The 18,840-nt window shown below is 39.7% G+C and overlaps 2 protein-coding genes across 7 annotated transcripts in view; both read left to right on the top strand.

Annotated features, from left to right (window-relative positions):
- The window catches only part of erfl1 (Ets2 repressor factor like 1), a 131,299-nt gene extending 119,484 nt beyond the window's left edge, over nt 1–11,815 (top strand). For all 3 annotated transcript variants that reach the window (XM_058052995.1, XM_058052996.1, XM_058052997.1), the window contains 4 exons: nt 32–266; nt 3,388–3,565; nt 7,452–7,581; nt 9,936–11,815. In XM_058052995.1, coding sequence (XP_057908978.1) covers nt 32–266; nt 3,388–3,565; nt 7,452–7,581; nt 9,936–10,711 — 1,319 coding nt within the window. In that variant the 3' untranslated portion in view covers nt 10,712–11,815. The remainder of the gene's footprint in view (nt 1–31; nt 267–3,387; nt 3,566–7,451; nt 7,582–9,935) is intronic.
- Nucleotides 11,816–12,970: 1,155 nt separating this feature from the next.
- Nucleotides 12,971–18,840, top strand: part of arhgef1b (Rho guanine nucleotide exchange factor (GEF) 1b) — a 44,148-nt gene continuing 38,278 nt past the window's right edge. For all 4 annotated transcript variants that reach the window (XM_058052991.1, XM_058052992.1, XM_058052990.1 and 1 more), the window contains exon 1: nt 12,971–13,075. The gene's annotated coding sequence lies outside the window, so the exon portion shown is untranslated. The remainder of the gene's footprint in view (nt 13,076–18,840) is intronic.

Below are 18,840 nucleotides of genomic sequence, written 5' to 3'. Positions count from 1 at the left end.
GGCCTCTTAATCCCTCTCCTCTCTGACGCAGGGTTCGCCTTCCCTGACTGGGCCTACAAGCCAGAGTCGAGCCCCGGATCCAGGCAGATTCAGCTGTGGCATTTCATCCTGGAGCTGTTGCAGAAGGAGGAGTACCAGGGGGTGATCGCCTGGCAGGGCGACTACGGCGAGTTTGTCATCAAGGACCCGGATGAGGTGGCCCGACTGTGGGGGATTAGGAAGTGCAAACCTCACATGAACTATGACAAGCTGAGCAGGGCACTGAGGTACGCTACTATCGTTCATGCATTCATGTTCTACCGATTATCCTTTTCCACCGATATTTGGGAGTATGCTGGAGCCTATCCCAGCTGACTTTGGGTGAGAGTCGGCAATTAACCTAGCATGTTTTTGGAATGTGGGAGGAAACCGGAGTACCCGGAGAAAACCCACGTATGCACGGGGAGAACATGCAAACTCCACACAGAGATTCCCAAGCAGAGAATCAAACCCAGGTCTTCCCGATCCCCTGACTGTGTGGCCTAAATGCTAACCACTTCCGCTAATCATAATATTCATTCATTCATTTTCTACCACTTATCCTCACAAGGGTCGCAGAGGTGCTGGAGCCTATCCCAGCTGTCTTCGACCAAGAGGCGGGGTACACCCTGGACTGGTCGCCAGCCAATCACAGGGCACATATAGACAAACAACCATTCACACTCACATTCATACCTATGGACAATTTGGGGTCGCTAATTAACCTAGCATGTTTTTGGAATGTGGGAGGAAACCGGAGTACCCGGAGAAAACCCACGCATGCACGGGGAGAACATGCAAACTCCACACAGAGATGGTGGAATTGAACTCGGGTCTCTTTGCTATGAAACCATGCGCACTGACCACTCGCTCACCGTGCAGCCCATACTCTTTATTTACTCTTTATCATAATATTATGAAAAGAAAATTTACAAGGCTGTACAGCGGACGAGTGGTTAGCACACAGGTCCCACAGGGAGGAGACCCGAGTTCAATTCTATCTCTGCGTGGAGTTTGCATGTTTTCCCCGTGCATGCGTGGGTTTTCTCCGGGTACTCCGGTTTCCTCCCACATTCCAAAAACATGCTAGGTTAATTGGCGACTCCAAATTGTCCATAGGTATGAATGTGAGTGTGAATGGTTGTTTGTCTATATGTGCTCTGTGATTGGCTGGCCACCAATCCAGGGTGTACCCCGGCCTCTCGCCCGAAGACAGCTGGGATAGGCTCCAGCGACCCTCATGAGTAAAATGAATGAACATGTTGAACATCTAAACTAAATCTAACATTCAAACCCAAGTCCTTTTTACTGTGAGGCAGACATACTAAACACATCTCCCACTGTGCCGTTATCAGAAGAATCCAAAAGAGTGCGACATGAACTGAAATGTTTACATGGTGCTTGTGAATATGAAGAGATAACGTTTGGAACCTCGTCTTGGGGAATGTCAATATTCCTCAATTGCTGCTTATCAGCCATCAGACATCTTAATGGAAAAGTTCACAACACAAACAAAGCCATTCGATAAGGATTTAGAAAATATGTCAAGCCGCTGGAACTTTTTCCAACTTTTTTACATTTTCTAAACACATCACGCCACATCCTCAAGTGTGTCGTAGTTATCGGAAATGGTCTTAAAGCCCCGCCTTCTCCTCCTTTTGCGTTCTTGTGGCCTCTCACTAATGAGAGTTGTCGTCAGACTCTAATTGTTATGAATTGGCTGGGGCCACAACTAGCCTTCTTAATTAGCCTCACTTAATTGCTCAATTAAGGGCCACAGCAGCATTGCCATGCAAAGCAAAACACGCATAGGCGTGTTTGCCGACGAGCGCTGATATGTAGCGTACGTGCTGATCTGTGTGGGCGCATAATTTGTGCTGAGCTTTCAAGGAACAAAGAGAAATAATAAAAAAAAAAAACGTGCTACTATTCAACTGCATTGGCTGGATTTTGGGGTTTCTTCACATCTGAGCTCCATCACCGGAGCAGGTGGGATGCAGATACACACCTCAGTGGGTGGCGCAGGAAGCTGACATGCCCACTGGGGCGACACCTGAAGTTGTTGCATATGATATGATGTTACCATCAAATGTTGATTTCATTAGCCTCTTCATTGTTTTGTCCAATTAGAAATAGTCTATTCCAGGGTGTAACTATCACCATCATCAAATCTGGATTAAATCGATTAATCTGGATTAACATTTTGGTAATGGTAATGGTTTTATTTCATTTGAACATGCATCAGATTACAATTGAATGCATCCCATAATCAGTTCACAGTTCCACATGTCCAAAAGGAGTAGGAAGAAGCAAAGCTTATTAAATCCTACCCCTCCATCTGGTACTTTTACAATCAGCAACTGTTACATTTGTTCACTTCCTGCTTTCCATAATACAGTTTAAGTTTTGTTTTTTTTGTTTTTTTTTAAATAATGTACCTCGTACCGAGGTACAAGGTGATATGACCATCCAATGACATAATGGGTACCATAGTAAGTGTCAATATAGTGATATATATAGCACATCATTTTTTTATTTTCCAATATGTAAACTTTCCACCTAAAATATATTTGTAATTTTTTGAGGTAAGATTATGACTTATAATATTTATATACTTATATATTTATATATAATACTTGTAATACTTTATATTTATACTTATATTTACTTGAATACTTATATTTTGACTGTATTCTAATTGTTTCCCTCTTTTTTTCTTTAATATTTCAACTTAAGGCTCCAAAAATGATTACTCATAAAATTTCAAGTGGTATAGAAAATGGATGAATGAATATTATGATGCTATTTTTGTAAAATCATCATCCTCTTTATATTTTTACTTTATTTTTGTAAAATTACTGCTGATTTTTCCTTTTTTTTAGTTTTATTGTTATATTATACTTTTTCAATGTGCTGTGGGCCAATAAAAAAACAGCTGTGGACCCCAAATGGCCCATGGGCTGCAATTTGGTCACCCCTGATCGAATGTAAACCGTTGAACTGAAGTCTGGTAGCTGTCCAAATTCCGAATTGGACAACCTCAGGAGTGTTCCTCTTTACGGGTTCTTTCATGTAACTTCTGTTTCCAGCAGCTAAATCAAACTTCCCACTAAATATGGTTGATATTGTATTGAACGAAGGCTTTTGGGCTTAAATTGATCTGAAGAAGGAGGGGACGTATTAAAAAGAGTGGGAAATCAGCATAGCGCTCAGCCCGCAGCACTCAACTTGTTTACTAATTCATTTCCGTTAAATCTCAAACCTTGATACTAGCGTTACGTTAAGCCTTCCCTCCCCGGTTTTTCCTATTCGTGTTCTTCTATGCTATATCCCTCATTCGATTTTCCTCCACCCCCCTCTGTGTTGCAGGTATTACTACAACAAGCGTATTTTGCACAAAACCAAAGGGAAGCGATTCACCTACAAGTTTAACTTCAGCAAGGTGGTGCTGGTCAACTACCCCATCCTGGATATGGCCAACTCGCCCTTCTTCCTGGCCCAGAACCACTTCAACGGGGGCTCCACGGCACCGGACTGCAGCCCAGAGGTAAACACAACCAAAAAAGGTCATTTCCATGAAAAGTAATTAGGATGGGAAAGTAAGCCAAAACAGACATGCTGTTTTTGTTTTTCAAACATTCCATTCCTCTCATTTGGTTTTGCAGCTACATGCTAACTGCTAACTGGATCAGTCATTCATTCATTTTCTACCGCTTATCCTCACGAGGGTCGCTGGGGGTGCTGGAGCCTATCCCAGCTGTCTTTGTGCGAGAGGCGGGGTACACTCTGGACAGGTCGCCAGCCAATCACAGGGCACATATAGACAAACAACCATTCACACTCACATTCATAACTATGGACAATTTGGAGTCGCTAATTAACCTAGCATGTTTTTGGAATGTGGGAGGAAACCGGAGTACCCGGAGAAAACCCACGCATGCACGGGGAGAACATGCAAACTCCACACAGAGATGGCCGAGGGTGGAATTGAACTCTGGTCTCCTAGCTGTGAGGCCAACCACTAAAAAGAGGTTAGCTACTGTATAATGTAAACTAAATGATGTAAACAGCAATGACGTCTCTGCAGCCTACAGTATATGTCGTGATGCTCGGGTAGTAAATGATATCATTTTCTAATTTGCATACTAAGTATCTGGGCATGCCCATATAAGGAAGTCTGGGTTGCATTGATTTGGAATTAGACAATTAACCTAGTTTTTGGAATGTGGGAGGAAACCAGAGTACCCAGAGAAACCCACACAGAGATGGTGGAGTGTGGAATTGAACTTGGGTCTCCTAGCTATGAGATCTGCGCGCTAACCACTCGACAAACAACCATTCACACTCACATTCATACCTATGGACAATTTGGAGTCGCCAATTAACCTAGCATGTTTTTGGAATGTGGGAGGAAACCGGAGTACCCACGCATGCATGGGAAGAACATGCAAACTCTACACAGAGATGGCCGAGGGTGGAATTGAACCCTGGTCTCCTGGCTGTGAGGTCTGCGCGCTAACCACTAGACCGCCGTGCAGCCCCCAACAAAATCAGTCATTGACTATTTGTATGTTGATGTTAAAATGAGGATATCCATACTTCTAAGCATTGTGACCACAACCAACAGGGGGCGCCCCTTGAGTCTGATTTGTCATTTTCGCACAACCTCTGTGCAAAAGAGGCTTGGGACTTCTATGATAGGTTGTGATGTACTCCAGCCCTCACATCATTTGTTTCATTGACATTTCACTTTAGGGACAACATTCACACACACCATTCCCTCAGGAGTAAAAGCAACAAAAACTCCACATGAACACGGATCTAAAGTACCCGTGTGACTGATGATCTCCAGAGTGGCGCAGAGTTAAAAGTACAGGAGCAGAGTTGTCATCCATCACTTGTCTTAAGGTCGCGGGGAGAGGAGGCTTTAACTCGTCCTTAAAGCCGCCTCTCCGAAAAGACGACGTTATCCCCCCTCCCCTTGCCTGTCTCTGTCATCCCCCTTCCTCGTCTTCGGTGGCGTATCCATGTGTCATTGATTGGGGAAAAAAAAATGAAAGCGGGGGTCGCGTCAGATCAGATCAATGGACAGGTCGTTAATGCGGTTTGTTAAGCAAACGTAGATCTCGCAGCTCGGGGAGTACAGTCTTTCAAAGTTGGGGTGACACCGCTATTGATCCACATACTAGAAAAATCCCCCCTTCGTCCCCTGTGGTACCCCAGATTCATCTGTTAAATTTGTTTCACCTCGTCTCCTTCTCCCCTCCCTGGTGCCTTTTTTTTTTTTTTTTGTTCTACATCCTGACTGACTGGAGTCTGTCACCCCCTCCCCAAAGCCACCCCACCTCAGATCTCACCCCGCTTCCCTCCTCGTTTATCCTTTGGAGCCTCAAATGTGTTCTGCCCATTCCCATGGCAGCCCTTTGTATCCCGTCCTTGCCGCCACTGTTCCACCGCTTGCATCACGCACTGCAGGATGCTCGCCGGTGACATGTCACCCACAGTCTGTGGGATGCAGCTTAGGCTAAAACTACCAATCAAAACATGTTTTGTTATGTTTAATCAGAATCAGAATTAGAAAAGGTTTATTGCCAGGTATGATCAAACACATACTAGGAATTTGTTTTGGTATAGTAGGTGCAGACACATCTATTAAAAAAAGAATGAAAAATACAAAATATACAGAATAACAGTATAAATATATGTACACAGTCTGTTTTTTGTTTGTTATTCCGTTATTGTTATTTGTTATTGTTTATTGCTAGTATCGTCATTCACTGACTGAACTTGGATCTCTTTAAGCCACGCCTCCCCCATTTCTTGAGGGCTTCTCAATTTTTTGTCAGGCCCAGCCCCCCCTAGGGGACAGACAATATTCCAGATTTTCCATAATCTGCACCAATTCCAGCTGTATTTCCTGTAAGACAGTTTCATCTACCGTGCTCTTTATTATGTTTTATTATAATGTTTATTATAATGGTTAATACGGGCTGCACGGCGGTCCAGTGGTTAGCGCACAGACCTCACAGCTAGAAGACCAGGGTTTAATTCCACCCTCGGCCATCTCTGTGTGGAGTTTGCATGTTCTCCCCGTGCATGCGTGGGTTTTCTCCGGGTACTCCGGTTTCCTCCCACATTCCAAAAACATGCTAGGTTAATTGGCGACTCCAAATTGTCCATAGGTATGAATGTGAGTGTGAATGGTTGTTTGTCTATATGTGCCCTGTGATTGGCTGGCGACCAGTCCAGGGTGTACCCCGCCTCTCGCCCGAAGACAGCTGGGATAGGCTCCAGCACCCCCCTGCGACCCTCGTGAGGAAAAGCCGTAGAAAATGAATGAATAAATAATGGTTAATACGAGTTGAAGGTGACTATAGGGATGTTATTTCATATTTGAAGGGCTCTAATAATGTCAAAAAACATGTTTAGAATGTTGTAAACAGGATTTCTATGCTCTATATATTTGCTTTATAAAGGAAGAATTCTACTTTGCGGAAATTCACTTATCAGGTCCCATCCGGAACAAATTGACAGCAATAAAAGAGGGATTACTGTAATCCCCCTGACTCTCAAGCCCCCTTAACAACTCATCAGATGGGGTGGCCCTCCTCGCTATTTGAGATGCACTGGCATAATAGTAATGGTAATGGTAATGGTTTTATTTCATTTGAACATGCATCAGATTACAATTGAATGCATCACATAATCAGTTCACAGTTCCCCATGTCCAAAAGGAGTAGGAAGAAGCAAAGCTTATTAAATCCTACCCCCTCCATCTGGTACTTTTACAAGTCAGTAACTGTTACATTTGTTCACTTCCTGCTTTCCATAATACAGTTTAAGGTTTTATTTTTTATTTTTTAAATTTTATTTTATTTTTTCGTCTTGTTTTGGTGCGTCAAGAACCCTCATACCCAGAACTAGCAATAAACACAACACATTTGTTTTTTTGGGGAGTTGTTGGTCTATATTTCAGTAACTGTTACATTTGTTCACTTCCTGCTTTCCTAATATAGTTAAAAAAAAATTTATGTATTTTTTTTTTTTTGTCACGTTCAGAAGTACGAGGTGATATGACCATCCAATGACATAATGGGTACCATAGTAAGTGTCAATATAGTGATATGTATAGCACATCATGACTGGTTCAAGACTCTTCATCCTTGTATTTAGCAAACATCAACTGCTTGTATTGTGTGGTATAATGTGTGTATAATGTGGTGACAAACTTTGACAAAGTGTGTTTTATCTGGGATATTTAGGTAGAACCAAAATGTTGCAAAAAAGCGGTGTCAAAATGTACCATTTTTTTTTCTCCATCCCATCCTTTTCTCCACAGTGTCCCCACTTGCATCACCAGGGACGGCTTACTGTCAACACGTAATCCGTGCTGTGTTTTGTGCACCTTTTCATAGTATCCCTCCATCTCTTAGGCGGTACAGTCCCTGTTTCCCCGCTTGCCAGACACCGGCAGAGCCTCATCCCTGTGCGATCGGGGGACAACGGCGCCGGCGCCAGAAGGAGACAAGCTCAGACTGGATACATTTCCTTTCCTCAGTTCAGGTGAGCTGGTTTGCTGAAAAGTTAGTGAAGGGGAAAAAAAAAAAAAAGCGCCTGGGGTAAGTCCCGGCTTACACGTGGGCGGGATAAGGTCAGGAAACAATGGCCGCAGCGGAGAGGAAGCAGGAGGAATGAGGAAGCAGGCGGGACGTGAGCATTTATTGTTAAAGGAAATGGGAGAAAGATGGCTGTCCCGCTTGGAGCCCGCAGCGTTGGTTCGGTTTGTGAATTATACATAGGCGGTGCTGGTCCGAAAAACAAGAGGAAGGAAAGTGAGGTCACTCCGATGTCTTTTTGCCTTGCTGCTCGGCGTCCATGACAGCTAACAAGAGAGCAAGAGTGTGTAAACAGATGCACTAACGAGACCTCCTCCTTCCTTTTTCCCCCTCCTTCCACAGTTTGTCCTCGGGTCTTATTCCTTCCTTCTTCTCTTCTTCCCTCCCATGTGTCCCTGCCGCCCTAATCCCCTTCCCAGGCAGGAAGGTCCTAATTGAGGGTGCAGGCTTCAGTTTGTGGCCTGTGGGCGCCCATTACTGTGTTTTCATAAGCAAGTGAGAGGGGCCCGTCTGACTGATTCAATATTCATGTGTCTGCCAGCTACTCCACACACACACACACACACATATTGCCAAATTAGCCCCGCATAGTAAATAACGACACAGAGTGAGGCGAGGAGCAGGCTAGCAGAGAGGAAAGAAGAAGAAAAAGAAGCGGGAATCTGGGAGTGAGTTGGTTGTCAGCTGGAAGGAAGTCTGCCTCCCTGGGCTGGTAGGGGGATGCTTTTGTTTGTTCATTAAATATGAACAACATCCCAGCACACACTGAGTCAAATGCAAGACTTTTTTAATGTTATTACAGGAATTCATATGCTTGGCTATGCTTAATTTGTACCGAGGAGGATTAAGACTGCATTGAAAAATCATTTAAAAAAAAGGAACATTTGACTTGATCCTTCGTGGACCAGAAAGTAGTCTAATAATTAACAATTAAAAGGACAAAACAATGTTTTAATGATTAAAAATTGTCCAAAAAAGTACCCTGTATAATTTTTTTTAAAGTGTTGAAAGATGTTTTGAAAAGTAAATGTATAACTTTATCAAACAAAAATCTAAATTGTAATGTATATGTTAGAAAAACGTGATGATAAAGTCACAATATTATATTGTATATATATATTATAAGAAGATGCTGGGGACAGTGCTGGGGAATAAAGATGTAATATTACCATAGACAATTTTATATTACATTTTATTTTATTTTATTTTATTTTATTTTATTTTATTTTATTTTATTTTATTTTATTTTATTTTATTTTATTTTATTTTATTTTATTTTATTTTATTTTATTTTATTTTATTTTATTTTATTTTATTTTATTTTATTTTATTTTATTTTATTTTATTTTATTTTATAATAATAAAGGCATAATACGACTCGGAAAAATATCTTAATTTTCTGATAATAAACTCATAATATTACAAGAAAAAACATTTTAGCCAGAAAAAAATATATAACATTACTATGAATTAATAATCAAAATTTTATGATAATAAAGACGTAATATTACTATTAAAACAATTCTAAATGTTTGGGAATTAAGTTGTAATAGTATCTGGAAAAATATATATTAATTTTATCACAATAAACAATAATATTACCTGACATAAATGCTACATGTTAATCGGAATAAAGTCATTATATTACTGGAAGAAAGTCTAAATGTTAAGGAATAAAGTGTTACTTTTACCAGAGGAAAAAAAAATAATAACAGAAGAAGAAATATGTAAATATGACAAGATAAAGTTGTAATATTACCAGGAAAAATACCAATTTTATTATAACAAAGTCATAATATTACCCCCCAAAAAAGCCTAAACATTAAGACATAAAGTTGTAACATAATGAGGAAAACAGATAATGATAATGATAAACATCATAAAGTAATAATATTAATCTTAGAAAAAAGTAAAAATGTTTGAGAATAGCCATAATTTCACCAGAAACAAAAATCTTAAATTTATGCTAATAAAATCATAAAAAGTCATAATATTATCCAAAAAAAAAGCCTAAACATTAAGACATAAAGTTGGAACATGAGTAAAACAGATGTTCATTTTATGATCATAAAGTAATAATATTAATCTTAGAAAAAAGTAAAAATGTTTGAGAATAAAGTCATAATTTCACCAGAAAAAAAATCTTAAATTTATGCTAATAAAATCATAAAAAATATACTTTTTCACACCCTTTTCTGTGTCTGTTTTTAGTATTTAGTGTTACAGCGCCCCCTGTGGACATTAGTGAACATTACAACTGAGAAAAGCTAACCTCCATGTCTTCTCTGTCCTGTCCTATAGCCGCCCCATGTTACTCCAAGCCCCCATCCCTGCTGGGCCCTTACCCTCGCAACCCGCCCTTTGACTACCCCTGGGGCTTCAACCCCTACCTCCCGGGGGCCTTCTCGCTCAACAACTGCCCCAAACTGCCCCCCGGCTCCCTCTACCCCTCCCAGTTCTACCCCGGCCCCTTGCAGAGCAGTCTGTCCCAGCTGCCTCACCCCTTCGCCAGCTTGCTCCCCCCGGGGGAGGTGGGCGAGAGGGGAACAGCAGGGCACACCGGCGGGACAAACGGCACAGCAGGGTGCCAGCCGGGCAGACTGGGCCTGGCGCCCTATCCGGGGAGCCTGATGCTAGGGCGCACAGACATCAGCAACGGGGCGGCGTCCTTGGGGGAAAGGGCGGACGTCACACCCCCAAGCTCGGGCTTGAACGTGGGCCTTGTCGCCAGCGCGGGCCGCCAGAGCCCCACGGAGAGGCGGGGGAGCGTGAAGCAGGACCCCGAGTCAGACTCGGACCTGGAGATCACAGATCTGAGTGACTGCAGCTCGGACAACGAGCAGGATTTCACTACGGCCAAGGAAGCCCGCCTGGGGGGGGGACGCCCGCAGACGGGGCCGAATGGGAAGAAGACAACCTTACTGCCGCCCATCACGTCTGTGTCCCCCCACCCTCTGAAGACCCTGATGCCCATCACTCCTACACCCCCTGCCCTCACACCCTCGCTTGCTCCCACTGTGGCTTCCTTGCATGAGAGACACAGGGAGACAGAGACCCTAAAGATGATCCACAGCTAATACTTCTTCTTCTGTGGTGTGCTTCATCTTTTTTTCTTCTCTTTTCCAAACACCTTAAGCACTTATGTGCTTTTCATGCAAACTTTTTCCCACTGAGATACACCTCTAAAGGTCTCAACCCACGTGACTTTGCTAGCATTCACTTCAAGTAAAAACGGCAATAGCACAAACAAAGCGGATCCTCCATGAATTAACAAAACACGGTGCAATACTGCCACCTGGTGGCGCAATTCAGCCTAACTCTTTGCTCCTGTGCTTCACATTGTTTCATTGACTTGAATTTAAATCGCATTTTTAATGGTGTAAAAAAATGTGAATTTTAAATGAAGGAAAGAAAAGAAAAGCAGAAATGTAGAGAATTTGTATGAATATTTCCGTGTGTATATATATTTTAATATGGTGTACATCACATTTAATTATTATTCGTCTAAGATGATGAGACAGCCGTTATCGTTGTGACTATTCCGTATTTAAAATTAAAATTAAAATAAAAAAAAAAAGCTGATGTGTATCACTAAGTTTTAAATTATTCATGAGACAACCTGTTTTTTTTATGGTGAGCTTATTTGGGATTGTCTTAATTGGGCCCTTTGGTCTATTTTTTTTTTTTTTTTTTCAAAATGTCCACTCTACTCTCCAAACACTTTTGGGAGCACAAAATATTCTGGCAGACTTATTTTTATAATTAGCATTCACCCACTGTAACAGTACTGTAATTAGTCAAATGTGAAATATAATATTGGTCTTTGCATTTATTATTTATTGATTTATTTATTAATCAATGCTTGTTGTCCCTTTCAACAAAAGGGCATATTTTTATTTATTTTTATTTATTTTTGTATTTTATTCCCTGACTAAACCACCTTGTAGTGCTTCACGGCCAGTTGTTGTAAAAGTCTCGTTTATCACTACAGGATGTCTCCACTTGGACACACAAACAGTTGTAAATAATGTCTCCTCTTTGTGTGTGTGTGTGTGTGTGTGTGTGTGTACACATCCAACATTCTCTGTTTTTACTGTACAAAAGTCATATGGAAGGTGCAAACAAAAAGGAAAAAAAAATAAGAAGACAAAGATTAGTATCTTGAGAAGCAATAAACTATTATTCTGGATATCACACGTATGTTGTCGTGGAGGTTTTTCCATTATATTGTTTTATGCATAGATCAAAATTGCCATTTTTTAAAAACATTTTAGTATTTGATTTGCTTGAAGTGTTTTTTATACTACAAAAATATTTAAATTTAAAATATTTTATTTGCTTTAAGTGTTTTTTATACTACAAAATTATTTAAACTTAAATTATTTGATTTGCTATAAGTGTACTACAAAAATATTTTTAACTTAAAATATGTTCTCTTTAGCTTATTCTTGATTTATATTTTAAGTTTGTTTAATTTTAGTCTTTTAAAACTAATACATTTACTTGCAGCACACTGGTAGAAAATAAGTTGTATAATTTAATATGCAAATAAAGACAAGTGTAAGACGTTCCCATAGGAAATACACCAAACTTTATATAAGTTTACTTATTATTATCTCACTTATTATTATTAAGGCAAAAATGATTAAAGACACTTTAGTTAAATGTAAGCTCCAACGTTAAACTACACTTTTTTTTAACATAATTCAAATACACTGGAATAGACTGGAATTTTGTTCGCTTGCCTGATTTGTCCTCCTTTATCCACAGGGGGGAGACAGAACACACACTAAAAAACCCGGAAGCAACCAAAGACTTTAACAATAAAGTTATCTTTGTTATGAGAACAGATAAATACGTTTTATGGCGCCATTAAAAGTCGTTATCGCGTCAGCCAGCCATATTGGGCGTGAAATTTGCAAAATAAGGACATGCATTTTACGTGCAAAAATGAATGTGTAACGAGACAGTTTGACGTATGTATCGAAACTAAATCATTGTTTCACACAGCGATTAGTATGCAGCTTCAAGTGGCTTCAAGATAATGCTTAAGGTGGTGGCTTTTTTTTTTAAACAGCAGTTATTTATTTTGGACCGGCAGAGTAAATGGGGACGGTTTTGTTTGTGACACAATGCGGAAGCACCCCGTTGAACAGCATTTTTAACTCTTATAAAAGTTAAAATAAAAATAAAAATTAAATGTGTTTAAGGTTTCCAGTTGTAACAATATTATATAAATTATTTATATTATTTTTATTGAAACATTTTGTGGTTTATTTGGTGCGCTCACGGTAGCTCCTCGTGTACTTCCGCATAGAATGTTTTTTTTTTTTTTACCCCCCCACATCACTCCGCTCACTTCACTTTACTGACACACGACAACTTTCGAACAGGAAACCTCATTTCGCCGCTCCTGCCTGACGTTTGCTCCCTCTTTGTTGGTGAGTAAAGCTTTCAAACGTTACCCTCCCCCATGGACTGCATTGATCACCACAACACGTGCGACTTTATATAAAAGTGTTTAAAAAAACAGTAGAGTAGCCGCGGAGGTGTACCTTTTTACACCGACAAATCCATGACAAGTCTCGACCGCAGTTCGCCGCACTATATCGCCTAATCAGTTGCGGCTTTTTAAATAAAACAACCCATTGCAAGCTTCATTAGTGTTTTAATTACTTTATTATAAAATGAAATGTTTTTAGTTACCTGTAGTTGGAGGTTGTGTGTGGTGAAACTAACTCTTGTATAGTCGAGTTGTGTGTGTGTGTGTGTTTGTGTCGTTTGCTTGAGTGAAAAGATCGCGTTGCTTTCATGCCACCCTGAAAATAATCGGAAATAATAGCGTTGCTTAAAACTCACCTTTTGGACGTGTAATTTTGTTGTGCTTGCTTTGTTTGTATCTTTGTTGACGTGCTGTGACAGCTCGTCTTTATATGATGCATTGCAATGGTGCAACATGTAAACTGCCACCCCCTTCCTCCACCCTGCAAGCCCCCTCATGCAGACATGATCAATGAGTAGTGTCTGTGTGTTATTGATTAGTGAGGGTTTTATTGCTTGTGTGTGTTTCCTCCCAGGAAGCTGCAGTGTACAATTAATGTCACTGTACATCATTAGAATATGTGTGCAGTACTGAAATAATGTATTATAAAAATTATTATTATTTTAATAATTTTACCTCATTGATTGGTGTTTTTTTTTTTACTTTGTATGTTATTCTTTACATTTATTTAAATAACATTTATTTCCATGTGAGCTCAGACAAGTCAGAAATTAATATACAAATTAGTGCCTATGCCATAAAGGGACTTAGCTTACACTCTAAAAGGTGGAGTAAAGGGATCAACCCACATTTTAACAAGTGCAGACTTGTGTGGAGCCCAAAGGCGACCTTGTCTTCCTTTTAAAGGAATGTTGTCTTGTTTAATGGCACTTCTCTCTCTCTCTTTTTCCTCTCTTGTTGTTATACCGGAGGTCCGGTATAATAAACCAGCCCACCGTTAGCATAAACAACGTTTCTGTATGAGAGGTATCAAGTCTTGTTATCGTGGAACAGCCAGAGGGTGTCCCGAGGCGCTTTGTTGGGGCTCGGTACTTCAAAGCTAGCGTAGGTATTCTTCTCTGGCTTGACGAATGGAGTGATGAACAGGGGGGAAGATAAGCAGAGACAGACTGGATGAACTGAGTTGGTGAAATGGGGTGAAAACGCACACAAACGCATCATGATATATTATGATCATTTGTGTTGTCTTGTAAGGTTTTTTTGTGTGTTTTGAGTTGTATGGTGGAGCTGATTAAATGCTCTCACAGACTGTAAACCAGCGGTCTCAAACTTGCGGCCCGCGGGCCAAATGCGGTCCGCAAGATGCTAGTTTGATACCATAGTTTAATGTTGAAATGACAGCTTAAAGCTGTGTGCACACCGGACACAATTAACATGATTTTGCCCCGCCCATACTGTTACCCCGCCCTGTTTTGCTTTGGATTAGCAATGAAGCTAAAGGCTTATGACGCTGGGAACAAATAAATGCAGGAAATGATTTGGAATAAAATGGAAAATACACGTCTCATCAAACATGTTGTTAAAGCTACCACGCTGCTACGATGCTCACTGCTAATTGGGTAAAATTATTAAGTTTCATGAATGTTCATGTTAAAGGTTAAATAACTGTTAATACTGTACATTTGAATCTGAACTGTATGTGGTTTCTTACGTTTTTCTTATTTGCTGTTTTATTATTATTTTACTTATTTATTACTGATTGATTGATTTATTGTCTTTATTCTTAATTTATTTATTTTGTTAATGTATTTTGTGTAGAAAAATAAAAATTAAGATATTTGAGAACAGTGGAATGTTTTATCAGATATTTTGGTGTGGAAAACCGAAACTAAAGTACTGAAAAAGTGTAGGGTATAGCAGAAGCAAAAGCATTGAAGATAGTTTTTTTTATTGATTTTTTTTTCCAGTTTTTAATAAATGCGTTTTGGGTTTTTTTTGAAAACCTGATGCGCCCCTGCTGTAAACGACCCATGAGCTGCACTGTTGGCCAACATCCTTGCCATAGAGTTGAACTAAGAATTGTCATGCAACAATGCATATAAAAATAAAACATGTACAGTGCACCCCCCAAAATTGATAGTTATAATTTTTTTTGAGGGACAAATATGCCTGAAGTAACGTAAATCCTCATGCGTGAGGTCACATGAGACCTCAGTGTACTTCATTTTCGATGCCATTTTGTGGCTTTTTAAGCGCTCTCCATCCACTTCTCGTCACCTGTCTGTCTCAATGGTGGAAAAGCAGCAACATGGAAAGACTTATTCCAGTCTAGCCTACCGAGACTTGAGGCGGAGGATTGGGCGAGCTGATGCGAGTGAGAGCGGCAACAAGAGAATGAAGTCATTCATTGAAGGGGCACTGGAAAAAAAAAAAAAGCCAGACTTCATAGATGGATGTTTACTCTTGTGCTGGTGTGAGTGGGGTGGAAGGTCGCACTCGGAGGAGACTTTGTTGAGGACACTTGGAAATAATAGCAGCAGTAATTTATTAATGCTAACAACTAGAGAATGCGGCCTCTTAGGAAGTCCTGTATGAATGCATATTGTTATAATAGTAAATGCGCCAATGTAGTAGGCAGGATATGTGGACGCATATGGTTTACATTTCAGCTGTTCCAGGTTGAGTTCTTAAGTCGACGCTTGTACAAAAACGGAGTAGAAATGATGAGGGCATCATTTCCACATCATTGCTTTGTCTAGCCTTCACGTTTTCTTTGAAGCTCCTGCAGAAAAAGTGTATATTTCGGGAAAAAAACCTATATTTGAGAATCATGCAATTTTGACATCCAAATGCAAATTACTATTATGCTGTTTTTCCACGGATTAAAAAATTCCAAGATGTCTCTTTAACATGATACACTTTGACAATTTACCCCAATTTGCTCATTGAAAGCCCCATTTTAACAGGCCTGTATTGTTAATCGTCAATCTGACACATTTTCTTACATAATATAAAACATGACTTGTTGAAATGTTGTTTAATTTCACACTTAATGGCTGGGCAGACTCTTCCCAGAACCAATTGTGTACATACAAGCTGTTAAAAAGAATTTTTGCTGTTATTTATAAACATGAAAATACATTTGGAATTGGTTGTATCTCCAACAAAGATGAAGATTGACCAATCAACAGTGTGGCTAGCTCAAATATTTTGGTACCGATCCTCTGGTTGGTACCTGAACAGGACACGACAACAACCTTTTGCGTATCCTATCTCATAATGCTCTGAGGTTTATTTTTGCTTTGGGCTGTCAAATGATTAACATTTTAATAAGATTTAATCACAGCTTTCAAACAAATTAATCAGATTAACCTACATTTGCTACTATGTGTGAAACAAACCAAATTTTGCTGTGTTTTATGAAAATAAATGGCAGGACACAATTATATATATTTGTATGTACAGTGTTCCCTCGTTTATCTTGGGGGATAGGTTCCCAAATTAGCCCGCAATAGGTGAAATCCGCCAAGACGCCAACTTTACATGTAATGACCACAATTCGACTACCAATGTTGTGTCAAGATTGTCTGCCCGTAATAAATGTGGACCTACGTTACCACTCTTTGAGTTTCTACACGGTAAGACAGGGGTGTCCAGCCAGTAGCTCCAAACCACTTTATTTATTTATTTATTTATTATCAACTCCTATACCGACAAAATTAGAAAGTGGGTATCGGCAGTAGTCCAGAAGTCTCCGGGAGCACTGATTTATTTTTGATTTTCGGCATGTTTGTCACTCTTAAATGTTTCAGGTCATAAAAACAAATGTAAATATTAGTCAATGACAACACAACTGAACACAAAAAGCGTTTTTTTAATTGAAACTTTGTATTATTAAGGGAGGAAAAAATCTAAAGCTACATGACCCTGTGTGAAAAAGCGATTGACCTCTAAAGCTAATAACTGGTTGGGCTCTCCTTAGCAGCAACTGTTGCAATGAAGCGTTCGCGATAACTTGCAGTCAGTCTCTTAAAGTATTGTGGAGGAATTTTGGCAGAATTTTTTAAATTCAGCTATATTGGAAGATTCAAAAAGATTCAGGTCAGGATTTTGATGGTCGGATATTCTCCTTTCGGAATTTTTGGTATATAGCAGAATTTATGGTTCCATTTGTCACAGCAAGTTTTTCCAGGTCCTGAATCACAAAACTGCCTTAGACCATCGCACTACCGCCACCATATTTTACTGTTAGTATGATGTTCCCTTTTGGAAATGTTGCGTTACTTGTACGCCAGATGTACTGGGATACACGCCTTCCAAAAAGGTAAACTTGCGTCTCCACAGACCAGAGAGTATTTTCCCAAAGTCCTTAGGATCATCAAGATGTTTTTGGAACTCTGCCATCCCGGCCGTTTTTGCTCAGTGTCTTTCTTATGGTGGTGTTCTCAACACTAACCTTAACTGAGGCAAGCGAAGCCTCCAGTTCTTTGGATCTTGTTGTGGGGTCTTTTGTGACCTTTTGGATCAGTTGTAGCTGCGCTCTTTGGGTAATTTTGGTTGGCCGACCATTCAGGGGAAGTTCACCACTGTTCCATGTTTTCAGCATTTGTGGACAATGGCTCCCATTGTGGTTTGCTGGAGTCCCAAATCTTTAGAAATAGCTTTATAACCTATTCCAGACTGATAGATCTCAATTACTTTCCTTGGAGATGAGGTGGCGCAACGGGGGAAGTCATTTTTTTGCAGTTTTATTTTTAAAAAATGCATTTGGTGTTCAGTTGTGCCAGTCACACAGTCGCTTTGTCTCGGTGAGTGGAGGCGGGGCCGCTAGCGAACATACAGAGTTCAGAACAGTGTAACATAGTAGAAATGAAATTAATAGTTCACAAAATCTTGTCATATATTTATTTTCACTGTACTTTTCTAAAAATAATGTTAAAATCTCATCTCTTCTCACTCTCGTAGACCAATTTTGTGTATCTTCCTGTCTCGTAAAATAACTGCCTTGTGACACCCGATTTTCAAAATATGATTTTTCATTACTAGAGCCCTCAAGATGTGAAATATAGTCATTAATCATAATCTTTACACTCATATTACCCAATATCGTAGATGTAGTCAGAGAAAATAATCATTGAAGACAAAAAAAAGTCTTGATTGTGTTTGATTCGATACATTTTTTCCGTAGGTGTAGACAGGAAGTGATGTCTGGAATTTTAGCTGAAGGAGTTTTAGCTGCAGTACGGGCCACAGCAGTAACCCGTATTATTATTATTATTATGTACTTATGACTGTACTTCATGTTACTGTTATTTTTCAAAACCATATACTATATGTAATGTCTGGAAAGTGTTTGATTCTAAACAGAGTGAGAGTAATTAGGTAAATAAAAGGTAACATTTTGCATTCATCACTCTATGTTGTACATATAATGTTTAAACAAATGTAATGTTTACACAAACGTATACCGTATGTAATAGGGTAATAAAACATGCCTTCATTGGTCGTTCAGATAAGCAGTGGTGACAATATAGAATAATTCAGAAATGTGCATCATATTAACAGGTCAAAACCATGATAAAGTATGTACTACGCAGCTACTCTATGATATTGGTATTTGAATTACAATAATATTTTTTCCCTCCCCTTGTGGAAACAAACTTTTCCCGAGCTTACCATAGCAAGATGTGGTTGCTGGTCATC

The sequence above is a fragment of the Doryrhamphus excisus genome, chromosome 17 (assembly GCF_030265055.1).
Source record: "Doryrhamphus excisus isolate RoL2022-K1 chromosome 17, RoL_Dexc_1.0, whole genome shotgun sequence".
NCBI classification, from domain to species: domain Eukaryota; kingdom Metazoa; phylum Chordata; class Actinopteri; order Syngnathiformes; family Syngnathidae; genus Doryrhamphus; species Doryrhamphus excisus.
Note: the sequence above shows the minus strand (reverse complement) of the source record. Positions and strands in the feature narration are given on the sequence as shown.